A 27,805-nucleotide genomic window follows, 5' to 3' on the forward strand; every position below is an offset into this window, starting at 1 on the left:
CGCTTGGCGCCTAGTGCTAGCCTTTCGGAACATGAGATCCAGACACGTCAGCGGAAGGAAAAGGAGGAGCAAGTTGGGGGGGGGACTGAAACTCTTTCTGAGCTCAAGATTGGCTACCTAGTCTTTTCCTATATGTCGTCACTAGAAAGAGACGGAAGAGAAAGAATTTTGCGTTTCCTATTAGGCACCCCCTTCGCATCTACGCCTGCTTATTACGTAACAGTAATTATGTACAAAGAGTCGGAATCGCTACCTGAGGTCGGAATATGAGCGCAAGGTAGTGCCCAAAGCAGTTGCAAGACGAGGTCTCATCCCTCCCTCAGCCTTCCTGCCATGGAAGTCTCCAGTTTCGGTAAATAGAGGATTGTGTAAAAAGAACTACCAATTCCAGCATGCATTGCGGAACGAAAGGCCTTCTCCACAGCATCCCTTGGAAATTGTAGTCTTACAGAAAAGGAGCTTCCCACACCGGAAGCAGGCACGATTACCACAGTAGCCCAGTCGATACAGCGGAGACCTTCTCGCGGTTATGCAATTAGCTGCTATGCATCGCAGCGTTCTGTGTTCGTGTCTTGTGCACAGAAAGTAGACTAAAAGGAGCTATAAGTTCCAGGAAGACTACAATTCCCGTCCAGCCCTGCGATTCTCGGGTAACTAGTCTTCCAATGTCGGTGTCTTGGGAAAAGCAGAGGGTAGCCAATCGGCTTGGGAAAGGGAAATCCAACCAGCTGACATCTGCGCACTAGTTCCGCCCCTCGGCCTTGGTGTTTGTTATTGTTGTGCGGTTCAGAGCTCTTCTGTCCCGCCCTTGCCAACGCAGCACTGACCAATCGGTAGAGTGGTGATTTTGAGGGGCAAATAGAAAGAGCCAATCATCTTGTGGAAAACTCCGGGAAACATGGGACTAGGCCCGGTCTCTGTCCGCCATGTTAGATTCACCCCGCAGGGATAGCAGTCGAGCTGGCCGCGAACGGTCTTTGCACTGGCCACTGGCAAGCGCCCCCCGTGGGCGGAAAGCTGGTAAGGAAGCCACTTCTATTACATAGAAGTAGGGACACGCCGTTCTTAGAGTGCTCGGGGACGTTCAAGGGAAAAATCTTGCAGAGAGGAGTGACTTTTTCCGTGTTCAGGGGCAGCCAGTGTTTTCAGTGACCAGATAAGGGAGTCGCTTGGGTTGTCATCCATAGTGGGGGATGGATACTGCCTGAGGGAGAGAGTTCATGGCTTAGAAAGGCCGGTGTCTGCTAAGAGAAGGTCTAGATTCCCGCAGAACAATAAGAGGGGCTTCGATGGTGGTGACACTCACTAGGGACACCACTAGGGACATGGAGTTCCGGGAAACCATTACTGGAAGACTAGGATTAAGTCTGCGAAAAGAAAGGACACATATCTTCCTCATTCTAACCCTTTCCTATTTTTGAGGCTCTATTGAAGGAAGATATCTTGACCTACGACCTTCCGAGTTAGAAAGGCATCGTTTTTCCGTTATGTCAAACACCCACCTTTCAGATCACACATTTTAAAGCTTAGGTTGCTTGTGCCAGCTTCTGGTAGAAAAAATGCAGTTCAGATTCCCAGGTTGGCTTTGTTAAAATTATTTGTCGGGGTTGAAAAAAAATCACATGAGGAAAAGCTGACTTTGGCCACATGAATGTGAGTCAATAAGGCATGAGTTTACAATGCCACTTAGGAGAGTGCAGGCTTAGGCCCAGCTACCTGACTGCTGGAGATAAACCTTCAGGTATAGATGTGGTTTCTAAACTGTACAAAAAAAGTACAAAACTGTACTTTTGATATTTTTACAAGTTCAAGATTAATGCTCTGGGTGAAAGAATTTTAACTTGTAAGCCCTTTATGAAACCCTGTATGTTGGCCAACTGAACTAGATCTCCCTACTTCCTGTTTTCTCCCATTGGCGGAGCAGCTGGTTGAACTCCACAAAGTATGGAAACTAATTCCCACTTGTGTAATTTCAGAACGGGAAAGATTAGTTTCCTTCCAGACAGAAGAGTGGAAGAATATTTCTTGAAGTTGCAAAGTGTGAGTGTGTTTCAGAACTCTTACATTTGGCACTTTGTTTTTCTGATTTAAAAAACAAAAAACAAACAAAAAAAAACACAAAGAAATTCCAACGTGCTGGGGAGTTGATGAGCTTCTGCCTAAATTTTAAAGCTCCTAAGGAAGAATTGCATTTAAGGTAAATGAGTGCTGGATGTCAACAGGGTTGGTGCTAGAGATTAGCATTGGTTTGGCAGCGAAGTTAACTCTAGATAAAGACAAGTAATGGGAAAAAAATGATTAACTGAATATATAAAATAGGGTCAAGAATATAAGGTACTTTTGTTTTTGTTATTTATTTTTAGAGCATTGGTGGTTTTGCCTGTTTGTGTGTCTATTGGATGGTGTTAGATTCCCCTGAAATTGGATTTACAGACAGTTGTAAGCTGCTACATGGGTGCTGGGAATTGAACTGGATCCTCTGGGGGAGGAGGCAGGGCTTTTAAATGCTGAGCCATCTCTCCAGCCCTACCGGTTCTTAAAATGACAGTTGTATCCATAGTACAGCACTCTGAAGGCAGAAGCAGGCAAATCTATAGCAATTTCCAGGCCAGCATGGGCTGCAGAGTGAGACTAGGTCTCCTTCAAAAATTAGTAAATAAAAACTATCTTAAGGAATTAAAGAATTGTTTCTGTTAATAATAGTTTTCATCTTTGGACATTAGTTCAAAGAATTCACACACTTTGTGGTATTCGAAATTGACCCTACAGTTTTGCACATGCTTGGACTGACGAGGTCCACCTTACTCCCAATCTCCTAGGCCATAATTTTATTAGATTCTTTTGATAACACTGTTACGGTCAGCAAAATAGTATTGTTTTTACAGATTAAACAATTGAAGCTCAGAGATAAACAGTCTTGCTCACAGTTCCACAACTAGTCTTGTGATGGAAGTGTATCTGGAACTCAAGTCTTCCATCCCCTGGCCTTCCTTTCTGTGACACTGGAAAAGTCTAGGACTTAATCTTGTTTGCCTCTTGTATGTGGAGCAGAATCTGGCCCTTTCTAGATGTAGATTGAAAAATGTGCTAAATATTTTAAGAGGTGATGGGGGGTTGGGGGGAGAAGGCAGTGAGTTTACTTGTAGCTTTAAACCACTTAAACTGTCTTTCCCCCTGAAGTCGCAGCTCATCAGTAAGCAAAGTCATTCATTACAATCAAACAGACTTTAATAGTAGGTAGTTGATTACGGAATTGCCAGCATCTTAGGCATGATAATGGTGGGTTTTATTTTTTTTCTCATAAATATTTACGAATGAAAAGATGACTATTTTGTCAAGAGAGACATTGTCATGGGGCAGTGTTGTAGCTCAGTGGTAGAATGATTCCCTAGCATCTAGACATCTGTATTCCATTTGCAGTCACACACACACACACACACACACACACACACACACACACCTGAAAAGAATACTGGATAACAGAATTAGCTCCCAATTGGATATTGTGGAAGCTAGCAGATAGGTCCAAAAGGACTCATTATGTTACTTTCTTTACTTTTATATACCTTTAAATTTTCCCATAAGTAATTGTGAGAGGTTTTGGTAGATTTTGTTGTTGTTTTATTTTGGTGTCAGTTTGTTTGCTTGCTTATTTTCTGGAGACAAGTGTTCATTCTGTAGCCCAGGCTATGCTTGAACTCGTTGCCTAAAATTGTAACTGTCTTCTACTTGTGCTCCCCAAGGCAGAGACCTTGTCTGCGTTAATCCATCTTGCTGGCTTATGCTACAGATGCTCAACCATCCAAGCAGTGAAAAGGGCGGTGAAAATCTTAGAGACCTAAAACATATTAAAGGAGTTTTTGTAGATATGGTCAAAATGTAAACTCTTTCAACATATGTTCATCTCCCTCCCCGCACCCCACCTCTTTAATCCTAAAGACAGGGTCTCATTGTTTCCTAGGCTGACCTAGAACTCTTGGACTCCCATTACCATCCTGCTTCAACTTCCTGAGTAACTGGGACAACAGGTGTGTGCCCAACTTGGCTTTTCTCTCTAACATGGAAGTTCTATATAAGTGTAACTGTAATATAAGTGCAAGTCTTTATGGCAATAATTTGAGCATTAATGTCTTTATTTCTGAGAAAAGATTCTATGTAACAGTGAGATTTGATAGAAAACACACTACTAGGTAGTAATGTCATCATGGGGACATTGTTTCTTTTATTCTCTATGATCTCCGGAGTCTAACGTATGTATTAGAGCAGATGTCTCTGTGTGGGTTTTTAATCCCTTCCTCTTCCTTTCATCTACCCATCCTCTCAGCTCCAGCCGACAGCATGGAACCACAGGTTACTCTAAATGTGACTTTTAAAAATGAAACTCAAAGCTTTCTGGTTTCGGATCCAGAAAATACAACCTGGGCTGATGTTGAAGCTATGGTAAGTATCACTTTGTTCTGTTTCTTACTGGTTTAAACACAGAGATTTTTCAAAATGTAGCTGTTTTGAGCAGTTTGTTTCATCCAGTTCTGGACCTTTTAGAAAATTGTTTTTACAGGGATTTGGTATTTGTAGAGGATATGTACCAGAGCAAAGGGAAGAATCAGCTAAGGTTCCTTTAAACCTCTCTAAGGTTACGTACCTCTGGGGCAGTTTGGGGAGTTAGTTTAGGGTTTAGAAACATTGTGAGGGATAAATTAGGCTGTCCTCCCCTGCAGCCAGGCCGTAGGGTTGTTGTCTGGCTGGAGAGCAGACATACTACCACTGTTTGTTTCCTGAAGAGGATGTGATTTGTGTTTTGCAAGACCTGCCAGTTGCTTTATTGCTGGGTCAAAGGTTGGCTGTCTCAGAACTGGCAAAAAACAAAAACTCCCATGGGTGCTCATGCAGCAGCTCATTGGGTCCTTGCTTTGGTAAGAGTTTCTTTCATCGTGGTTTGCCCTTTGTACTCTTCTGGTTTCGTGGGTTTGCCATGGTCAATGTTTTACTACTTGTGCATCTGTGTTTAATGTAACCATTTTTGGTTGCAAATATGTCTTTACCTGGTTATCTACGTGGGTAGCTTCAAAAGGAAGGAAATTTTAGAGAGGGGCCTTTCAGTGTGTTACAGTCTAGTTCCCTGCCTTCCAGCGATTTCTGTCCATACTGCCTTAGGCAGTGGCTATTGAGGTAGCAGTGGAGTCTTGTTAAATGATCTGAGCACCAGGTATCTTTCTTTCTCTAGCAGTTGGGTGAGTTGGCAGCTTGCCGTTTTCTTTTATTGGAAAGTTTTAAATTATGAAAGTGTATTACATGCCCATTATAAGACATGAAATAGTCTTAACATGTAAGGAGATAATGTCTGTCCAGAAGCTCCTATCCTGCATGTGCCGTTCACATCTCGTTTAACTAAAGAAAACAGCCTGAGGAACGTACCCACGTTTCCATGTCCGTGCAGTTGTCTGGTAGCATCATACAGAAACAGTGTTCTGTGTCTTGCTTTTTTGCCCAACAGTATATTGTAGCTGTAGTTCCTCATCAGTAGACACAGCAAAGCTGAGTCTTTTAAATCTGTGAGTCCACAGTGTCTTTAGTATTGCTGAACACTACAGATGTAACCATTACTCACTGATTTCCCCACCAAGATTTTCTTTCTTTTCCCATTATAAAAGAGACAGGACCTACACCTCAGTATGAGTAACTTACATGTAGTTCTATAGAGTAAATTCTATCCAAAGGTGATGTGGGTTTTGAACTTTAAAAAATTGGTGTGCTCTGTGCTGTGTGTATGTGTGTGCATGTGCGTGTGTGTGTGTGATGATTCCTTCAACCTTTAGGTGAGTTTGAGGATTCAACTCAGGTTAGTAGGCTTGAATACAACAAGTGTTAGCTTGATTTTAAATTTTGATAGATGGGAGCTGGAGAGACAGTTCAGTGGTTAAAAACACTGGCAGCTCTTCCAGAGGACCCAGATGGCAGCTCACAGCTATCTATAGCTGCAGTTCCAGAATATCAGCCATCCTCCTCTTTCCTTTGCAGGCAGCAGGCATTCACGTGATACACAGGCATGCATGAAGGCAAAACACTCAAATGCATACAATCAAAAGCATTTTAATAGATAGCTGCCAAGTGTTCCACAGAGTAATTGTAACAATGCCCAGAAACATGACTTAATGCCTTGAAGGGTTTTTGTTTTTTTATTTTGTGGTGCTGGAGGTCAAATGTTGGGCCTTCTACATGCTATTTGGGAGGCAGAGGCGGGTAGGTCTTTGTGAGTCCAAGGCCAGCCTGATCTACAAAGTGAATTCCAGGACAACCAGAGCTACAGAGAAACAACCATGTCTCCCCCCCTCCACCCCCCACCCAAAAAAAAATGTTTACCATCTTAATAATGTGTCACTTGTGTCTTTTTTTACACTGCTTGGCTAGAGGTAAAGTTGAATATGTCTTTATATATTTATTAGGCATTCCTATTTCCTCTTCTGTAAATCTTGTGCACATTTTTACTTGTATTACTCTGTTATATTTTTGTTGTTTTATAAGTTTCTCTGACTGGACTCAAACACAGACATCCACCTGTCTCTGCCTTCTGCATGCTGGGAATAAAAGCCTGAGGATGTGCACAACTGCCCTGGACCACTGGAGTATTCCTCCTACTGTCAGTTTTCATGATTTTGTGTGTGTGTGTGTATGTGTGTTCCAAGTATTACCCCTTTATCTATTACCACTTGCAGATGTTTTCTCTTAGTCTGTTTGTAGTTGTTTTTTAAAACTGTATTAAGGTGTTGTGTTCCCTTAGTGAAGAGCTCAGCTAGCGTTTCCAGAGCTCTGCACTGAGTCCTCAGCATCACAACAAGAATGAGCATACGGGGCCAGGGAGAGGGCTCCTGGGGTTAAGCCCTTGCCATACAGATGTGAACATCCATACAAATGTAAGGTGTGTGTTATGGCCTGTCTGTAATCAATTGCTTAGGAAGCCCATCTAGGGCATCCTGGAAGCAAATTGGCTGAGTAGCCAAATTGATGAGCTCTGGATTCAAGAGGTTTTTGTCTCAATATGTAAGTTGGAGATTCATTGGCTGCTATCTCAGGCTGCAAGAGCTGTGGTCTCAGAAAGGTCTACAAGTTCCACCATTACTGCTAATGCATGTCATGTTGGGGAAGTTCATATTCAATAAAAGAAAGTTAAAATGTTTAATTGTATATAGTGAGATACACTGAATTGTTTTATTTGCAGGTAAAAGTTTCGTTTGATCTGAATACTATCCAAATAAAATACCTGGATGAGGAAAATGAGGAGGTAAAGTATCTGTGAACTCCATTATTAGCTATTTAGAACAGGGATCTTTCCAGAGTGATACAGAGCTTAAAAGTTCAGAATAAAGCTGATTTTAATGGCTTACTTGGGAAGTTTAAGCCAACCTGGACTTGAGAACAAAAGATTGTCTCAAAGAGCCATAGGGAGAACAAAAGAAAAAAGTTCATAATAGTTTTATCTCATTTGCCTAATAGTTTAAATGTATTTGATAGTTGCATACTTCATGAAGACTATGGGCAGGGAGGCAGAGGCAGGTGGACCTCTGAGGACAGCCTGGTCTACAGAGCGAGTTCTAGGACAGCCAGGGCTCACAGAGGAACTCTGTCTCAAAACAGCAACAATAACAAAAACTATTGGCATCTGAGCTGGAGTTGAGTAATGGTAAAGCAACATGAAGAATATTAGAGAAAGAAGCTAAAATGACATCAAGGCTATCATTTAGTTTATGATGATAGTGGGGCTAAGCAGGGACACTTTATGAAGTGGCTGCAATGCACTGCACTAGACTACCAATGCTGTATGTCGGGTACGTCATTATCGTTGCCATAAGGAAACAGAAGCTCTGAGAGGTTAGGGATCTTGCCCGAAGGCACAAAAGCACTGAAGTAGGGTCCCCAGACCCCGTGCTCCTCGACCTACACTCTGCTACATGCTAATGCCCCTAAGATAAAACAGCACATTTGTTAAGCAGTAGTAGGAATGGTGACCACCTGACCTGGGAGTTTGCTATGAGACTGGTCCTAGTTAACAAAATGCTCAGGTGATAAGACTTAGAATTCATTGTTGCTTTTTTTTTCTCTTCATAGATATCCATCAATAGTCAAGGTAAGTTCCTGAGAAAAATCTTATTAGCTTTACTTAAAATTTGCCTGACATAGGAGTATCTATCTTTAAGTCCAGTACTAAGGAGGCTGAAGCAGGAGGATGCCTGATTTAAAGGCAATCTGGACTACATAGTGAAACTGTTTCCAGACAAATTAATCTGCCCATTGAGATGTTTCCATTTAAATCCTGCTTTGCTCTAGCATACATTTTAGAATAGACTTTGGTATACTGTAAACCAATGTTGTACCCAGTTATCTGTGGCATTAGTTTTGTAGGAGATTCTTTTGTCCTACAGAGGCAGGGTCTCAGGGTATCTCTGGCTTACTTCTAACTCAGTGTGTAGCCTAGGTTGACCTTGTACAACATACAATTCTGCCTCCACCTCCTGAATACTGGGTTTCAGGATTATGCCTCCACCCTCCTAGGGGACTTTTATTGTATACCAATGTTTTTAATAGAAGGTAGTACATTTGTATAGATCATAAGGACAGGTCTTATCCAACATGATATTTAAGATGCTGATCTTCTGAAAATGATACACAGCTAGTTTGTCACATACAACTCATTCTGCTGGTGTTGTTTTTGTTTTTGACCTGGCTTATATGTGAATATCAATGCACAGGCAAGTGCCGTGTTTATCAGACAATTGGTTGTAGTCCCTACCTTATGTGAACCAGGTAAAATGATAGTCTTAACACAGTCCAGGGACTTCACTGAATCTTAGACTTCACAAAGCGTAGATAGAGGATTCGGGTTGATATTTTGTACTTAGACAGCTAGAGCAGCACAGGGGACTTGAAAGGAAGGTGCTTGGTTGTCGCTTCTCTTGGCACTGGATGGCATTGCAATGACTTTTCCAGAGGAGATGCCACACCAGGTGGGCACAACAGATCAAAGTCCAACTTGGTGGAAGCAGTGAGTTCATTAGGCTTTCTTGCAGAGCAGAGTTATGTGCAAGAAAGAGTGTGGGAGGAAACAAACACTTAGATCGCCACAGTGTCCCACTCCATCATGGTCTGCAGTCTTACTGTATCATGGAGAGCTACTTTTAGCCGTCTTCCACTTCTTTAAATAGATTATCATCTCTCAAGACCTCTTGCAGCTAGGGAGAGGAGTGGAATCTCAGGCAAGGGTCTCCTGACACCTCAGTGGAGTAACAACTCCATTGCCAGAGTCCTGGCTACCACTGTATTACTGTGCTGTGGTTGTCATAGCTATAGGAGAAGAGGCCAGGAATGAAATCTTTTTATGACCAGAAGGAAGAACACTGTATAATAACAAGAAGGGAGTCCATATATGAAGAGTCTAAGAATTTGAGTAGGGTTTTTAAAATAAATTATATATATTTTAAGGAGTCACAACATTGTATCACAACATTGATACAAAATATATACAGGTGGCTTTAAAAGGTTACTTCAGTAAAAAAATTAAAATATGTGTCATCTCATAGTTGCCACCCTGCACACCCTGCCTCTGCCACTTCAGGGTGAAAGTAGCTGCAATCTAAAGAAAGATTTTTAATACATCATTATTAACTATAGTCTTTATGCTGTACACTGGAACTATAGGATTAGCCAAGTATGGTATGACCCTTCTGTAGTCCCAACACACAAAGGATTGTAAGTTTGATGTCACCCTGAGCTACATAGCTAGATTCTTCCACCCCCCAAAAAGCAAAAAAAAAACTGTAGGGTAGATGATATTCAGTGTAATTTGTAAAACTAGTTAAAAAAAAATCACTGTTTTGTTTTGTCCCTTTAGGAGAATATGAAGAAGCACTTAAGGTAATGTTTACTTCATATTATTTTCAAGTAATTTGAAAAATAACTTATTGAAACCGAAACTCCGCTGGAAAGTACTAAGAATAAGTAGAATGACACCCATTAGTTAGGGAGTCTGTGGTAAATAGAGCAGGTGACTCAGCAGCAAGCAGTTCTTACTACAGCTCAAGGTGTTGTGTCATCTCATTGCAGGTCTTAATGCCATCATCTTAAAAAGAGGCCTTGGGGGTTAAGGTACTAGCTGTTCTTCCAGGTTCTGAGTTCATTTTCCCAGCAACCACATAACCACATGATGACTTATAGCCATCTGTAATGGGATCTGATGCCCTCTTCTGGCATGCTGGTGTACATGCAGATAGTGTACTCATACATAAATAAAGAAAAAGAAAGAAGCAGCAGCAGCCCTGGGCATGATGGTACACTTCTGTAATTCCAGCACTCTAGAGGCCCAAGTGCCTGGATCATTGAGTTCAAAGACAAATTAGGCTGTATAGCAAGATTGTGTCTCAAGAGAGAGATGGCAAGAGGATTGTTTAAGTCTAGTTTAGGGATAACCTCGGCAACAGAACAAAACCCAGTTTCAAATAAAATATATTGTGTACAGGAAATTTTAGGTGATTTTTTTTCCTTTTTTGCAATGCTGCGCTAACTCAGCCCCTCATGTGTGCTAGACAAGTGTTCAATATCCCCATCCTAATAGGAATCTTAAGACTATTGTATAGGTAAAGGAAAAATAGTTATGGGATGGGGGGGTAGACGCTTAGCTATTCAGTCCCTAATTTTTCGTAAACGTTTATATACCGTCATGAAAACCAGATAGCTTCTTGGGGTTTCCATAATACTCTATTAGGAAGGTGTTCTTCACAAAGATACAACTACTTAAGCTTGCTTTGTAAAATACTAAGGTAGGAGAAAGTAAATGCTTAGCCATAGGGAATAGCTTTAAGTATCCATGGAATTAATTTTATTTTTTAGAAAGTTGAGACTAGAGTTAATACCTTACAGAACAGGCAGTTCACAGGTTATACACACCTCAGAGGGTGAAGCAGGAGGCTCTTGAGCTGGATGCCAGCCAGGGTAACCCAGGTAGACCCCAAGTAAAAACAGACAAAATAATTAAAGAAGAACCGAGTAGATGGCAAAATCTCACCTAACAATTTCTTCAAATTTTAATAAAGCCATTTGTAGTTAATATTCTTGACAATCATCAGGCTAGATATTAATGTAGAGTTGACTATCTTTATCTAAAATGCTTAGAACCAGATATGCTTCAATTTTTTAAATTTGATTTTGGGATATTTGTACCTTTATAATGAGATATCTTAAGAATGAGTCCCAAGGCTAAATTTGAAATTTATTTGTCTCATATATACTTTATATAGCCTAAAGGTAATTTTCTATAGTATTCTTAGTACACACTATTTTGATTACTACTGATCATAAAATGCCAGGTGCTAATTTTCCACTTGTGGCATCATGTCAGCACCTCAAAGGTTTAAGTTTAATTAAGGGTGTTCAGCCTGTTCACTTAGAAATGTAAACAACAATCATAGCACAGTTTACTGTACTTGTGTATTTCAGTGCTTTGACATTTCATTTGGAAAAGGAGAACCACAATGTATTTTTATTTTGTAACATGCTCTTGTAACATACTTTTAGATGGCTAACATTAAGCAAGGAAATCAACTACAGATGCAAGTCCATGAAAGGTACCATGTGGTAAATGAAACATTCCCTCAAAATGTAGTAAAAAAACAAGCAGCTGCCAGGACAGGGAAGAAGCCACTTGCACATTATTCTTCACTGGTGAGAGTCTTGGGCTCAGATATGAAGACCACAGAGGAGCCTGCAGCAGAGGTATGAAGAGTATCGGCCTATCTGTCCAACTCTAACCTTACTTCTCATTGTCTCTTATATCACATTTGAATAGTCATCAAAGATTTGGGCAAAGAGGCTGGGGAAATAGCCTTGAAAGCACAAGACCCTGAGTTTGATCCCCAGAACCCATGTTTAAAAAAACCGTAAAGCTGGAGAGATGAGTTACTGGGTAAAGAGGTGGTGTGTAAGCATCAGTACATTAGTTCAAATCCCCCCCCCAAAAAAAAAATTCACAGGCATGTCATGTTGTAACCCTGATGTGTGTGTAATCCCAGTGCTCCTATGGCAAAATGGAAAGCAGAGACAGGAGGATCTCTGAAAACTGACTCACCAGCTACCTTGGCGTGTGCAGTTGTGAACAATAGAAAAAGGCTTTGTTGCATACAAGGTGGAAGGCAAGACTCAACATCCAGTGCTGTCTTCCGATTGCTACATATGTGCCCAGACTCACATAAAAGCCATGTGTCATATATGTGTAATCAGTCTCAGGACTGAAGAAGAAGAGACAGGAGGATTCTTGGGACATACAGGACAGCCAGCCTAGCCTAGTTGCCTATTTCCGGGCCAGTGAGTGAGTCTGCCTCAAAAAGATTTAAAAAAAAAAAAGTGCCTGAGGGATAACACCCAAGGTCTCCCAGCCTCCACGTGCACCCACTGCTCACTCATGTACACAAAGATTTGGGTGTTACAGTGACCATCTGGATCTGAATTTTTGGAACTAGCAACCTTGATTTACTTCTAGAGAAAGGGAAGAAACTAGAATACACATTTTGATTTTTCTTTTGTGTTCTTTCACAAAAAAAAAAAAAAAACACTTGCATGTCACATGATTTTGACATTTGATTAAAGAAGTAATACATTTTAGAAAAATTTAGAAAAAGTAACTTCTCTTGTATTTTCTCCCAGCCATGTTCTCCTGCTCCTTGTGACACAGACCAGCCTCAAAATAAGCCCCCAGATTGGTTTACAAGCTACCTGGAGATGGTGAGTGTCCTCTCTGACCTGGGTGTTAGCAGCACTGTTGGCACAGGTAGAAAGCTGAACCCAGATGGCTCCAGCCTCTGGTGCATGGGAGTGGCAGCTATGACTTCTAACATAGAGTAGATGGAATGAAGGAAGTTCTAACCTTTCCCTGAAGCATCATAAAAAGAGATGATCTAGTTCTAAGTATGTGAGGGGACAGATGTCCGTGCTTGAGGACACAGTAACAGCATTGTCCCAAGAAAGAATCCACTTCCATGAGAGGAAGAGACCTATTATATTTCTATGCATTCCTCCAGTAGCCATTAGCCATGTTCTTGAGTTACACCAGAGACAGAACCAAAGCTATTTCTTCCCACTTTTCCTGGTGCTGGAACTGAGTTCCCCTACCTTCTGTTCTGCATTGTAGTTCAGAGAACAAGTGGTTAAGGAAACGGTGGAGAAGCTTGAACAGAGGTTGCAGGAGAAGCTTATCCTCCAGAAGCCACCCTTGGGTTCCTCACCCTCAGAAGTCTCAATGCCTATTTCGGAGGGAACCCTGTTTTTGCCAGAGAACCAGTTCAGCTGGCATATTGCTTGTAGCCACTGCCAAAAGAGGATCGTCGGTGTGCGCTACCAGTGTAGGTAAGCAGTCCCTGAGCAGAGGCAGCGACTGACTAGCATTCTGGGAAGTTTAAGGGAAGCTGTACATCTTCTTTCTCCAGCAGTAGGTAATGTGGCTTTGATTTAGAAGCACAAGCTACTCATTTGCATGCTTTGTGGGCTTACTGGGAACTATTGAGAGTGCTCTTCAGAATGAGGCAAAATTAAGTTCCCTCAGTCAAAAGTAGGTCACTAAGGATAGATTCCCCACACTCCCTTGTTCAAAATGTTCTTTTCTTTTTTTTTTTGAGACAGGGTTTCTCTGTGTAGCCCTGACTGTCCTGGAACTCACTCTGTAGACCAGGTTGGCCTCGAACTCAGAAATCTGCCTGCCTCTGCCTCCCAAGTGCTAGGATCAAAGGCGTGTGCCACCACCGCCCGGCCAAAATGTTCTTGTATCTTACTTTCCATAAACTATTTCATGGAAATAGGTATGAGTAGGAGTTACTTTTCTCATTTTACTAATGAGGAACTTCAGCCTTGGCATAGCCAAGTGGCAACTGAAAGTCACCATCCAGCTGGTAATGGAACGTAAAGCTTAATCTGGTTCATTCCTCTCTACTTCAAGGACTTTCTGCTGTTAAGTTTTTACTGTGTTGGTCTTCTCACACAGCCTGTGCCCATCCTACAACATTTGTGAAGGTTGTGAAGCTGGACCGTACGCTCATGACACTAATCATGCTTTGCTAAAGTTGCGGAGACCTGTTGTGATTACCTCTGAGCCATTTTTCTACTCAAAGTATTCCACTCCTCGTCTGCCTGCTGCTTTGGAACAAGTCAGGTAAAGCCATACACTTGTGGCTGCTCATCTATTTGGCTTTTTGACTCTGCTGACACAAAGTACTGATGTTGAAAATATCTGAGTGGGCTGAAGAGATATCTCATGGTAAGAGCTCTGGCTGCTTTTGCTGAGGTTCACTTCCCAACATCCACTTTGGCAGCTCACAACAGTCTATAACTCCAGTTCCAGGAGACCTGACACATGTTTCTGGCCTTTGTGGGCATCAGGCACACATGTGGTGCATATACATATTCAAGCTAACATACACATGAATTAAAAATAAATAAATCTTTTTTTAAAATCTGGCCAGATGCCTTTCATCCCAGCACTCACAAGTGTCACAGAATGATTAGTAGTCTCCTTCTCTCTGCTCCTCCTCAGTCGGTGTGTAGTAATGGAACAGTTGTCTGAGACTCATCAAATAGAAATGATGGCTATGAACGAAATTAAGAAACTAGTGTGCACCCAACACCAAACAGCCTTGAGGGCTTTCTATGTTTCAAGGCATTCATTCACTATCCCACAGGCTCCAAAAACAGGTGGATAAGAACTTTGTGAAAGCAGAAAAGCAACGGTTGCGGGCTGAGAAGAAACAGCGGAAGGCAGAGGTCAAGGAGCTTAAAAAGCAGCTTAAACTCCACAGGAAGATTCATCTGTGGAATTCAATCCATGGACTTCAGAGTCCCAAGTCCCCTTTGGGCCGACCTGAAAGCTTGCTGCAGTCTAACACCCTGATGTGAGTCCAGGGCCAGGGCAGGGGTGTGGCTTCCCATCCAGCTCTCTGAAACAGGAATTTTAGCCACCCTTTGTTTTACCTGTTATGTCTCTGAGCACTCACCTGTTTTTAGCTTCCCATTGTCTTCTAAGATGGTTCAGGAGTTATTTTTGACACTCAATTTTGATGCCTCATTCAAAAAGCAAAAAACTAATAAGGCTTAGAACGAATAATTCAGACTTCTCTTTTCTGGAGGCAGTCTGGCAGGATTGGAACCAAGAAGCAAGTCTCCAGATGTATTTATGAACACTTGTAATTAACCCTATATTTATGAACACTTATAATTACCCTTTAGGCAGCATATCTTTGTTTTATGGCCTGGAATTTGATCAGGGGTTGGGGGGAGCATGTGTGCCTTGACTTGACACGCATGCCGGTGAAATCAGTTCTCTTCTTTGATCTTTATGTATTCTGGGGATTGATCTCAGGTCTCTGAGCTTGCATGGCATGCACCTTTCTCAGCTGAGTCTTCTCACAGCCTTATCAGTACCCCCTTCCCTGGAGCCACAGTGTGGCATATTCCAAGGCCGGCACACCAGTACCAAGTAGCTAAGCATCTGCATCTCTGTGCAGGCTTCCTTTGCAGCCCTGTGCCCCAGTTATGCCAACACTCAGTGCAGCATTTGTGGATGAGAATTTGCCTGATGGGACTCATCTTCAGCCAGGAACCAAGTTTATCAAGCACTGGAGGATGAAAAACACAGGGAATGTGAAGTGGAACACAGACACAAAGGTACGTTTCCCCACCGAGTGTGAAGAAAGGGATGAGTAGTAGCAGAGGGCACAGCTGACAAGTGTCCTGTTCTTTTCAGCTCAAGTTCATGTGGGGAAACTTGACTCTGGCTTCTACAGAGAAGAAGGATGTTTTGGTTCCCTGCTTGAAGGCTGGCCATGTTGGGATCGTATCTGTGGAGTTCATTGCTCCAACCTTGGAGGGGACATACACTTCGCATTGGCGCCTCTCTCACAAAGGCCAGCAGTTTGGGCCTCGAGTCTGGTGCAGTATCATAGTAGATCCTTTTCCTTCCTCTGAGGGCCCTGATAATGTTGAAAGGGACGGAAATAGCTCAAGCAAAGCTGATGATTTCACCTGTGAGCAAGAGGTGAGCACTTAGAGCTGTTAGCCCAGATTATTTCCCAGTCATTACCAACAGCAGGCTTGTGACACATGCCTATAGTTCTTGCACTTGGGAGGCTGAAGCAAGAATATTGCAGGTTCAAGGCTAGTTCTTGCTAGAGACTGAGAGAGGGACCTGAATGTAAAAGAACTCACTGGTAGCTTGCTATTCTTGCAGATTTCCTGACAGTTTACTGTTTCTGAATTCCCATCACTGTGACAGGATAGTGTATAGTTAACTTATAAAGAGAGAGGGTCGAAGTTACAAAGGTTCCTGTCTGTAATTAGGCAGACCCAGTGCTTTCAGGCCACTAGTTGGGGCATTAGACTGTATTGACAGAACATACAGCATAGCAAAAAAAAATGCCACTTAGGCCAAGATGACAAGAAAAAGAAGAAGGGACCAGACTTAAGGATCTCATGTAAGGTTACACCTTGGAAACATTCATTGTCTAGTAATGCTTCTAGGGAAGCTAAGCCTTGCCTTTTCTTTTCTTTTTCCTTTTCTTCCTTCCTTCCTTCTTGGTTTTTTGGACAAGGTTTCTCTGTGTAGCTCTGGCTGTTCTAGAACTCAATCTGTTGACCAGGCCTCAAATTTAGAGATCCACCTGCCCCTGCCTGCCTGTGCGGGGATTAAAGACATGTACCACCACTGCAGGTTCTAGGGGGTCAGGCTTTTAACCTGGGATTCTGGGAATTCTCCTTCCTACAATACATTTTTATGCTGGTGTTTGGCCTAGTCCTCAAGGTGTTTCATGTCCTTGGGGTGCAGGTGGAGGCAGTCCAGAGGGCTTTTGTCTGTGATGGTGCTTGCTGCACCAGAAAAAGAAGGGCAGCCTGGCCTGCCAGGCAACTCCTTAACTCTAGGATCCTCCTAGAGTATCCCTGAGCTCTAGCGGCATCCTCGTCTGCCTGTTGCTGCTGCAGCCTGTTGTTGCTTTTTTGTTAGTGGAACAGATTCTACTGTCTGAAGTTAGAGCCGATCAGTGTCATTTCCTGGTTTGGGCCAACTGTACTTTATGAAGCTGTAGAGGATGGTAGGTGAAGGACAGTATGTGAACTCTAACTGTACTTAATAAAATTGTAGAAGACAGTAGGTGAAGGAACAGTATGTGAACTCTAGAAGTCGTAAATAAAATAAAAAATGTTAATGTAGAGGTTCTGCTGTGTTTATTTTAGGGGTGACCTTGTCATCCTGGTGCTTGAGCTCCGTTGAGGTCCTAAAATACATCCCGATTTTTGTCCCTATAGGAAGCTTTTCTTCTAGCTGAAGAAGAGATTCCATTGGGTGAGGTGACAAAGCAGGCAGAAGGGACAGGAGCCAGCGCCCCACAGAAGACACCACATGCTGCCAGTGAGCTCTACATTCCATCTGTGGACCTTCTGACTGCCCAGGTAAACAGTTTAAGGGACAAGGGCAGAAAGAGAGTGAGTACTGAGGAACGAGCTTTCGCCTTGTTACTGAGAAGGCAGCATAGGTTCTGGGGAGTTAGAGATGGGCAGGCTGGATCCAGTATGTAATGAGGATGAGATGGAGCAAGTTTCTAAACTGTTTCCTCCTGAGTTGGAAGCTCGGGCTTGTGCTTCCCCACAGCTTCCCTCCAGTGGTCACGTAATCTTAGCCCACTTCACTTGCCTGCCCACTGTTCCTTCTCCCCCTGCCACTTAGAGTTCACCAAGTTCCCGTTTAACTCTTCTAGTCACTTAGTTGAGGAAGGACATGAATTTGAACAGAATTGAATCCAGGCAATGTGCAGGAGACCTGAAGGTCCAGTCGTGAAAGAACATGGCTCCCACTTGTGCTGCAGACACCTTTATTTGGCCATCTCTTTTTCTAGGACCTGCTGTCCTTTGAGCTGCTGGATATAAACATTGTCCAAGAATTGGAGAGAGTGCCACACAACACCCCTGTGGGTAAGACCATCACTTCGCAGATCTTGTTAAGGTGTTGGCATTACAGTCTGCATGGCGCTAGAGGGCGAGGCTTCCTCCCATGCTGTGACAGTGAAGTTGTACCCATGGTTCATCTCCTTTGTACCCATGGTTCATCTCCTCCTTTCCCTGTTGTCTGTCAGTACCACAGTATAAGTGTGTTCAGGGCTGCCATATTATAAGGGACCCCTTCTTCATTTCTCCCTTTGTTCCTTTACTCATAGTTTTGTATCTTGGCTTTGACCTTCTAGGCCATTTACTTGTGACCCAGCTTTGATCAGCCAGAGCTGGTTGCATTCCTGGTGATCTAGAGAAGTTCTTTATGACGTGACAGGTGGTAGAGCATATTTGGGTTTATTTTAACCCTGTAGGAAGCAAGAAACCTACAAACTGCTGCTTCTGGACACTTGACTGTTTATGATGTCATGCTTTCTCTCGGTTGATGGTTTTCCTGTCTTCATTCTCCAGATATGACTCCCTGCATGTCTCCTCTGCCACATGACAATCCTTTAATAGAGAAGCCAGGCTTGGGGCAGATACAGGAAGAGAGTGAAGGGGCGGGATTTAAAGCACCTCCTGGTAAGGGGTTAAATATCTGTAAAGCATGTGCCTCCCCTTTCCATCCACACCTGTCCTCACACATCCATTCCTCATTACCTCTACCTCAGCAAATGGATGTCCCGTAGCATCCCTCGCTCTCTATGTCTCATGACAGCAGGAGCGCCTCTTCCCTCACCCAGGCATAGGATGCACTGACTGGTGGAAGCTCTTGGCTCTTCAGACACTAAGTACAGAAGGCTTTGTGTGTCTTTCAGATTCCACTGTATCAGCAAAGAGGAAGGCTGAGACCCCTGCTTCAGTCGAAGAAACAGAGGAAGACCTGAGTGGGACTCAATTTGTGTGTGAGACTGTAATCCGATCCCTTACCTTGGATGCTGCCCCAGACCATAACCCTCCTTGCAGGCAGAGGTCCCCACAGAGTGAGTGTCTCTATATTTCCTTGCTGAGAGGGAAGGGAGGTTGATCTTGGTTGGCTTTTGACTGTGCTGGCATTCTTACTAGAGCACTGAGAACAAAGAAGCCACCCTAACTCGTTTCTGCACTCTCCCAGGGGAAATACAGCTGTATTCCACCGAGGAACAGCAGCCACTTGTGCTGCCTGGATTCTGCAGAAAGGATTCTTCCTGTAAGTTGACAGGGAGCCTCAGCAGAAGCTTCCATTGGCTGCTGAGTCGTCTCCTTTCTCCCAAGGGCAGCAATCTGAAAAGTGCAAGGCAACACAAGAATGCCAAACTGTTTCCCAGAGTTCTACCATAAAGACCCTACCATTCTGCCATAAAATGCCTTCCTGTTCTGAGAGTGGCTGTTGATAGAGAACTTGTCTCACCAGCTCAGGGCTCAGCTCCATTTCCAGCACTCACGCACAGCCTCGGGGCTTGTGGTAGACCCTGTCTCAAAAGATGGACTGACATCTCACAAATGCTTTTAGTCCCAGAATTTGGGGTACAGGTGTAGGCACATCTCTCTTTTAAGTTTGAGGCCAGCTATGTAGTGAAACACCATTTCAAACAGATGAAAGAATGGCTCCTAGGGAACCTACGCCCAGTGCTGACCCCCGCCCTGGTCTTCATACAGTCTCATTTCTGTACCTGCACACTTGTGCATTAGTATACACAAGACCTTCAGAACAGACTGTAGTATCAAATTGGTAGAGCCAGTTCCATATGTCTCAAAAACTACCCAAAAAAATCAGTTTCCGGTGCATCATAATATTACCAAATTTGAGGGCTTAGGAAGATGGCTCAGTAGGTAAGAGTCCTTATTCTGTAACAAGGAGACCTGAGTTTCAATCCTCAGTACCCACCTAAAAGCCAAACACAGCCCTATCTGCCTGTAACCCCAGCATCAGGGAACTGAGACAGGCAGATCCCCAGAGCTCACTGTCAGCCAACTTAGCCAAAATGGCCAGCTTTGAGTTCAGAGAGAGCCATGAAGAAGATACTTGATGTCCTCGTCTGGCCTACATGCATACATACATGTATAATCAGCATATATCACCCATACAAAATAAAATTTGACCTGCATATACCTTTAAATATGATTTTCCTGTTTTCACTTAAAGTGAACACACACAGGAATACTTTTTGTACATACAAATAGCAGAAAGATGTGGAAGGATAAACCAGTTGTTCATCGTTACTGCTCTGATAGGATCTTGAGGCCTATCCACCCCTGAGATTCGCCAGTGTTCTCATCTGACTGCATCACTTTCCTAAGGTAGAGGAGCACAAGCAGACAACATAAGTGCTGCTCACCACGTGAGCCCTTTTCCAGGCCACGATAGCTAGCTCACCGGTTCTGATGAAGCTTTATCTCAGTCTTTTAACTTCCACAACAAAGAGAAAAAAGGATGGTCGGCTTCATGGTGCTCACTGGAAGCCTGGCCGTTCCAGCCCACACACTTGTGTCTGTTGACTTCCCATCTATTTGTTTTGCACCATCATGAAACAATACAGTCGTGGCTCCAGAAACAGCCCGTTCCTCTGGTTCTTTCCACTGTGCTCTTTGTGCTACCTCGTGATCCACAGGCTTTATTTACCGAGGGAGAACAGCACTGAGGTTTGCTGCCAAGCCTCTTCCCTCACAGTGGTTACTTTTATTCCTTAGTGAAATTTGCCTTGCCTGAAGAAGGACCATGTGGAGAAGAGAGGGAGGAGATTGTCCACATTGCTGAGGAAGAAGTCGTTGAGGAAGAGGAGGAAGTCCAAGATGAAGAAGTTCAAAGTCAGTCTTCTGCTTCCTCTGAAGATTATATCATCATCCTGCCTGAGTGTTTTGATACCAGCCGCCCCCTGGGGGACTCCATGTACAGCTCTGCACTCTCCCAGCCAGGCCTGGAGCAAGGGGCTGAAGGTGAACCTGGGATCGAGTCTGGGCAAGAACCAACTGAGGCCAGAGAGAGACTCCCAGAGAGGGAGAGCCAACCACAGGAGCAGGGCATCAGTGACATCCTCACGACCTCACAGCCTCTGGACACGGTGCCTCTAGTCCCCGAGGTGGCAGGACTTCCAGCAGCATTGTCCAGGTACCGCTTAGCACCTCAGCCCCCCCTGTTCTCCAGTGCTAGAGTGACCAGCTTTATCTCCAGACCTTTCTTTTTCTATAATCTAAACTTAGATGAATAAAAATCCTATTCAGATTTCTCAGCATTTATAAACTTAAGATTTAAACAAATGTTTATTTTAGTTAACCTTACTTCCCTGAGCATAGTCTGTTTACTGATTTTTTTATAACTAAGAGAAAAATATTCAAATACAAATATCTCTGGATCTTCCCTTTATGTTTTGATTCTTAAGTTGAGTGAGTGTAACAAAAATGTAGATGAGGATTTGTCAGTTAGTTCCATGGTAGAGCATTTGCCTGCCAAGCATGAGGGCCTGAGTTCAACAGAAAAGCTTTCATCTTCCATGTGCTAACACAGGTAGAGAACAGTTAGGAAATTAAATAACTTAATGGATGTATACCAGAAGCCCAGAGAGAAAGTATAAGTCTCTACTGGATCTAGTATAGAAAATGTGGGAGCCCTAAATATAATACAAAATGCTCAGGAAGGGGGAGGTGACCTGAATGAAGCCAGTTTCTCCAGCTGGATTGTGGCTAAGGAGGAAATCGGAGAGTGGAATGCAGCCCTTCTGACCACGCTGCCAAATTCACACGTGACAGGATCAGAAAGGTGAAGCCTGCTGAGAACCTGGTGTTTACTGTTCGACTGTGGCCGCCCTTCAGCTTACCTCCAGTATTCTTTCTTTCTAAAGGAGCGCCCCTTGTGGACAGTATGAGTCACCAGGAGTGGATTCACCAGTTACCATCCAAGAAGTTCCTCCAGTCCCTGATCACATCAGAGGAGGTAATGCCAAGGTTGATCTTCACCTCCCTCCCTTTGCTTCTTTCCAGTGGAAACCAGGTATCAACAGGCTCTCCAGTTTTGAGATCCGTGGCCTTGTTCAGAGACTTTTCCTCTTCCCTCTTTCTGTATTCCTCCCTCATGCTCTGGGTTTCTGCTCTTAAGTATATCTGGAGACCTTGCAGAGGTAGGCATTGCACTATGCTGGAAAGAACGCAGCTTTGGAAGCAGGCTAGCCTAGGCTCCAGCTCCAGTTTTGCTTTTCCTCAGCAGAGTAATGCAGCAGCTTAGCTAGTTTGTGATGCCTGCACGTCTGTCCTCTTATTAGAGGTCTCAGGACTGTAGCACTGTGAGGGAAGAAGGAGGTTCCCCACCCACAGTCTCTTCCTCTTCTAAAAATACCCAACCTAAAACTGTAAGAACTAACACATGAGGGTTACAGGATTAGAGAATTATTTTTCTACTCAATAATGTTCCCTGGTATAGCATTTCTAGACAATTTGTCTTCCTCAGAGACTTAAATCAGCCACAGAACTTTCTAAAACTTAAAAGAGGAAAAGAAAGAAGGAAAAGACTTCAGACCCCCTACTAACCTGCTGCCTGCCTCAATAATAGCTTGTGGATGCTGCAGCTAACCAATGGCTCTTTTGCTTTTAGAGCCCAGAGGCTCAACAGGACTCGCAAACACCAGACAGAGGAGCTGTGACCACTCAAGGTAACGACCTTGCGAAGTCTCTTCTTGAGAAGCAGGAAGGCATCCCAGCATTGCTTCTGCTTAAATGAGCCTCTCGGAGCACGTGCCGAGCACCTTAAATGAGCACTTTCCAAGCACAAGATGGAGCACTGTCTTTCCTCCTTGTTCTTCTATAGCTTATGAGCACCACTGGACAGAGCTAAAGCTTATGCTTAAGAGTTTCACTGTTTAGGGGTTACCCTAAAATCCTCTCCACTGTAATGCCCAAGAAGACAGGCAGGTCAAGCCCCGGCTGTGTCTAGCTGTTTTTTCTTAGATTCAGCTGCCTCTCTGCTCTCTGTCATCTCAGATCAGAATCTAGAAAAATCACATTACCTTTGCCAGGTTTTCTCTGAGATGTGCAGACACTGCTATGCAGTGTGCCCATGACCACATTCATTTTCAGCTGGGAGGGGAAGCTGGTGCGGTAACCAGGGCGTGCGTTTCCTACACTACTCAGGTCTTCTGCCAGCCGAGCCAGAGCCCTGCAGCAAACTAAGATCTGTAGCTTTGAAAACAGTTCATTCTCTTTTTTTTACATCTGATTTTTTTTTTCTCTTAAGGATAACTCTTTTTTCTTTGGAGATTAGCACCACATTATCTTGCAGGGTCCTGATTTTATTTGGGGAGATAATTTGGTTTTCCTCTGTAGGCACCACAATGGGAGCAGCATTGCTGGAGGATTGGTGAAGGGGGCTCTGTCTGTTGCTGCCTCTGCGTACAAGGCCCTGTTTTCTGGGCCACCAGTCACTGCACAGGTCAGTGTGTGGTCTCTTTTCCTTAACTTCAGCCCCTAAGTCACCAGTGCAAATGGCAGTGTCTTCTGTCTGGATTGGCAATTGACATGGCACGGACTGTGTAGACGTTCTCTTTAATGAACACATAGCCCTGCCATTTCCTATTGTTTTAATCAAGTTACTCAGGGGAGAAAAGGGAAAGAACTAAGATTTGTTGAAGACTTACTACATGTACAGAGCTGCTGTTCGACAACAATGTAGTGCTGGCACTACAGGATACATAAGGCACACATTCCCATCAAACAACTGTAGGAAACTGGCCAAGCATACACATTTCCAGTATAGGACAGGACAGTGTACTAGTGCATCTCCACCTCCTGGGACCAAGGCTTCCTGGAAGTCAGTATCTGAACTGAGACCTAAAGCACAAAGCACATGTACCCCGGAAAATATTCTAATGCTGGATATGGGAGCTCTCGCCTATACTCCCAGCTACTCAGGATGCAGATTGCAAGTTCAAGGTCAGCCTGGGATTCATAGTAAAACCTTTTCTTAAAATAAAATTTGAGAATATAAAATCATATAAAGGGTACAAATATAGTTTGGTAACAGTAGAACTCTTGCTTAGCACCCTAGGTTCAGTTGCAAGGTCTTGTCTTCTATGAAAGATAGAGTAGCTAGGTAGTAAGAGTTGAAAGTGAGTGGATGAGGAATTTGATCTGAAGAGAAGAGAAAAGGCAACTCTTAAGTGCTGGGGTTTTATTGTAAGGCATAGGAAGGGGGGGGGTGTTGTGTTGTTTTGGGTTTGTTTGCTTGCTTTTGAAACAGAGTCTCTACATATCTCTGGCTATCACTGTAGACCAGGCTAGCCTTGAACTCACAAATTCACCTGCTTCTGAGAGCTGGAACTAAAGGCATGTGGCTCTACACCTCCATTAACATGAAACAGATAGGAGTATTGGGACTTACCAGTGATTAGGTGATTACAAAGAACTCAAAGATAAATCTCAAGCTTTAGCTTAGGTACTCAATAGTATCATGCATTACAAGAAGAAAGCAGGACCAGTAAGATCTCAGTGACTAAAGTGCTTGCTCCTTGACAGCAGGAGTTTCAATCCCTGGAAGGAGAGGACTGACTCATGCGTTGTCCTCTGACATCCACATGAGCACCCCACACACAAACATAAAATAAAATACATGATAAATATACCCCAAGTGGGGGCTGGAGAGATGGCTCAGTGGTTAAGAGCACTGACTGCACTTCCAGAGGTCCTGAGTTCAAATCCCAGCAACCACATGGTGGCTCACAACCATCTGTAATGAGATCTGATGCCCTCTTCTGGTGTGTCTGAAGACAGCTACAATGCATTCATATATAATAAATAAATAAATCTTTAAAAAAAAAAAAATATACCCCAAGTAAAAAAGAGTTACTTGGACAGGAGCAAATCTTGTCAATTTTGCTTAGTGTTGAGTTTACAACTTATCCAGGTTAAAAGTAAAGCCACCCAGTTGGATGTATACACCTCTGTTACAGAGGAGAAAGGTTTGAGCTGAGTCTGAAGTTTGAGAGTCATTTGCATACAGGTTCTAGCAGGAGCTGTGTGATTGGATGAGATTATCCAGGAAAAATGGAGGAGGCAGAAGCAGCCTTTTAAGGATCAAGCCAACAGGATTCTACTAAAACAGAACTTACTGGAAACAGCCACTACTGGGACTTGGAAGGATTATAAGGGATCAGTAGACAGTGCTAAATGCTGCAGAGAGCTGTGACCCAGCTTTCTAAGTTTCTATGTGGTGAGGAATTTGACAGTTCAAGTATGCCTTGCTAGCTACATGTCTACATAAGGCAGAAGATGGTGTTTATAAGAGACACTTGATGTTGGCAAGCCTAGCAGTGAAACATGTTATCAGTACAGATGAAAGATTTCTGAGGTAGTAATGGTAAAGAGAAAAAAATGCCAGGCATGGTGGTACCAGCTTTTAATCTCAGCACTCAGGAGGCAGAAGCAGGTGGATCTCTGTGAGTTTGAAGCTAGCCTGGTCTACAAAGCAAGTTCTAAGACAGCCAGAGCTGATACATAGAAGAACCCTGTCCCAGAAATAAGAAGGGGAGAGGCGGGAGAGGGAATGCAAAGTACAAACATTAAGCTTGTCAAGGGTGATGGGTATTAGGCTGTTTTAAAATAAGCAAGGAGGACTAGGGGTTATAGCTCAGTGGCAAAGCACATGTCTAGCATATGTGAGGCTAAGGCCACATCTCTAAGTTCAAGAACATCTTAATCTACATAGTGAGGTATCCATCGCACTTGCATATCTGGTGAAATTCTATGTCCCATGCCATCTTCATGAAGTCTCTCCTGCTCATATATGCTCCGTTACCACAACTTTATGTTAACAAAGTCTTCAAGGCTTCTTGTCATCTTGCTCTTCAGTTTTTACTTGGCTGAAGAATGGGTGATTTTGGTTGTCTGGGGCTTTGGATACAAGGGTTCATTCTGTAGCCCAGACTCCTCCCAAACCTATGATCTTCCTCCAAGCTGGGATCACAGGTATGAGCACTTGTGTCTGAGCATGCTGCTTTCAGAAAGTCCTGAAGCATTCTCCTGCTGTTACCCTCTCCTTCAGTTATGCAGATGGATAGTCAGAACTCTCAACCCCATTGACTTGCTAGGGAGACAGGAAAGTTGTGCCTTTGCATCTAATTATCTAACACTTTGAATAAGGAGAAAGACTAGGATGACAGTCTAATACAGATTTGCAAAGAAGCAAATTATACAGAAAAATGTCTCCTTGTCTTTGCATAGCCCATCGCTTCTGAAGATCAGACTGCAGCCCTGATGGCCCATCTCTTTGAAATGGGATTCTGCGACAGGCAGCTGAATCTAAGGCTGCTGAGAAAACACAATTACAACATCCTGCAGGTTGTGACAGAGCTTCTTCAAGTAAACAACAACGACTGGTACAGCCACCGCTATTGAGGACTGACCTTGCATTAAATAACTGCCTGCCGCTCAGAGGTGGTCTCCATGCCGTCATTGAGGTGTGGGTGGAAGCCCTTGCTTGCTTTTTAATCTGATGAATCTATGTTGAGTGTCTCTGAATTGTCAAAACAGTACCTGTACCTGTTACAGTATTTTTTGGAGCAAATCAAAGGCCAGAACTTAAATTTTCACTTTAGAAATGGGATGAATGATAGGAAGACAGTTTCCCACTGATCTGGACAGAACTCTCGCCACTGTAGTACGTGGAAGCGTGTAACTTGGACTTCCTGTAGACTGCTTTTCCTTCTGCTTGTATTGAAGTTGACTGTTTTCCTTTGGTTCATGTGGATGTTTTTAATGGGCTGTTAAATGTTAGTTTGGTTTTTCTGTTTTTTAAAGATTAACCTTGAATGTTTTCAAGAATTATTCTCTTAATTTCTATAACCAATCCCAAGCTTCATAGCTATGTAAGGACAGCAGATCAAGAAAGTCATTCCCTATAAGACTTAGTAAATAAGTAACACTTTGCTTTCAGAAGACCTGGCAGGAACCTGGAAGGATGGACGGAAGGCATGTTGGTTAACCCATAGCACCTACTGGGCAGTGTCTGTCAAAGTAATTTTGTATAAGTTTTATTTAAGGAAAAATCCTGGATAGTGTGAAATATTTTGCTAATCCTATAAAGGGGGAAAACCGACATGTTACAGAAAGAGAACGTTAACAGTCACACTTTTTCTGACTGTCACAGCAGATTGTAAGGAGAACAGGTATGTGCAAATATTCATCTCAGTAAGGTTCAGGTGTGGGGGGCGGGGCACAAATGCTGGCGACTTCTCAAATGTGTGTAATCCCCTTCTGAGGTGTCCAGCCCTAGAGAGCCGAGAACAGGAAGTGGTGTTGGGGGCTAACCCACAGAAAGGTTAGTTTACCATTAGAATAAATGGGAAGAAGCTTCCTTTCAGAGTTCTAGGTCTCATTTAATTCATAAAAGGGAGCGTTGGGTACAGATGGTGAAAGAAGAGGTAACACAACACTAAAGATTTTATTCATGGTTAGAGTTTGAGAGGAGGTATCTGGACTCCAGCTCAAAGAGGAAAGGTAGTTCAAATAGTATTATTTAACTTAGTTGGTATTTATAATAAATGGCGATTTTAATTACTCATAATATGTTTATTTACAGTCTAACTCTTGAATGCTTCTAAATAAACCACAATTCAAACTGCAAGCCAACCAGGCTGTTTATTGTTTAAAATGTTTTCATGGGGTTTGGAGTAGAGGCAGAGCCGCATGTGGGTAATTGGGTGGATTTGGGGGGACCTGTCTTGACCATCTGGGTCCAGTTTTTCGTTCCGTTGTACTTTCACATATCCACTTAAAGAATTGTAAATACATGATCTTTGAAACTCGTACCTGGACTAGTTGGTCCTTGCGATAGCAG

General features: G+C 43.2%; 1 protein-coding gene across 6 annotated transcripts; it reads left to right on the top strand.

The window, feature by feature from the left end:
- The first annotated feature begins 895 nt into the window (after positions 1-895).
- Nbr1 (NBR1 autophagy cargo receptor) lies at positions 896-27,597 on the top strand. 6 transcript variants are annotated; one of them, XM_028780438.1, is made up of 24 exons: positions 897-1,020; positions 3,962-4,028; positions 4,325-4,440; positions 7,217-7,279; positions 8,104-8,122; positions 9,884-9,906; positions 11,563-11,760; positions 12,688-12,765; positions 13,172-13,386; positions 14,018-14,185; positions 14,712-14,921; positions 15,534-15,693; positions 15,773-16,063; positions 17,329-17,472; positions 17,916-17,991; positions 18,478-18,588; positions 18,825-18,989; positions 19,121-19,195; positions 20,677-20,793; positions 20,902-21,094; positions 21,825-21,916; positions 22,571-22,628; positions 23,299-23,404; positions 26,191-27,597. In XM_028780438.1, exons 3-24 carry the CDS (start codon positions 4,339-4,341, stop codon positions 26,362-26,364), a joined length of 2,838 nt encoding a protein of 945 aa, XP_028636271.1. In that variant the 5' UTR covers positions 897-1,020; positions 3,962-4,028; positions 4,325-4,338; the 3' UTR covers positions 26,365-27,597. The 6 variants fall into 6 exon arrangements, with proteins under 6 accessions (XP_028636270.1, XP_028636271.1, XP_028636266.1 ...); XM_028780435.1 differs by adding an exon at positions 1,977-2,040 and having other exon boundaries at positions 946-1,020; positions 20,677-21,094; XM_028780433.1 differs by having other exon boundaries at positions 20,677-21,094.
- The last annotated feature ends 208 nt before the right edge of the window (positions 27,598-27,805 follow it).

This window comes from Grammomys surdaster, unplaced genomic scaffold (genome assembly GCF_004785775.1).
Source record: "Grammomys surdaster isolate TR1022 unplaced genomic scaffold, NIH_TR_1.0 371, whole genome shotgun sequence".
Lineage (NCBI taxonomy): Eukaryota > Metazoa > Chordata > Mammalia > Rodentia > Muridae > Grammomys > Grammomys surdaster.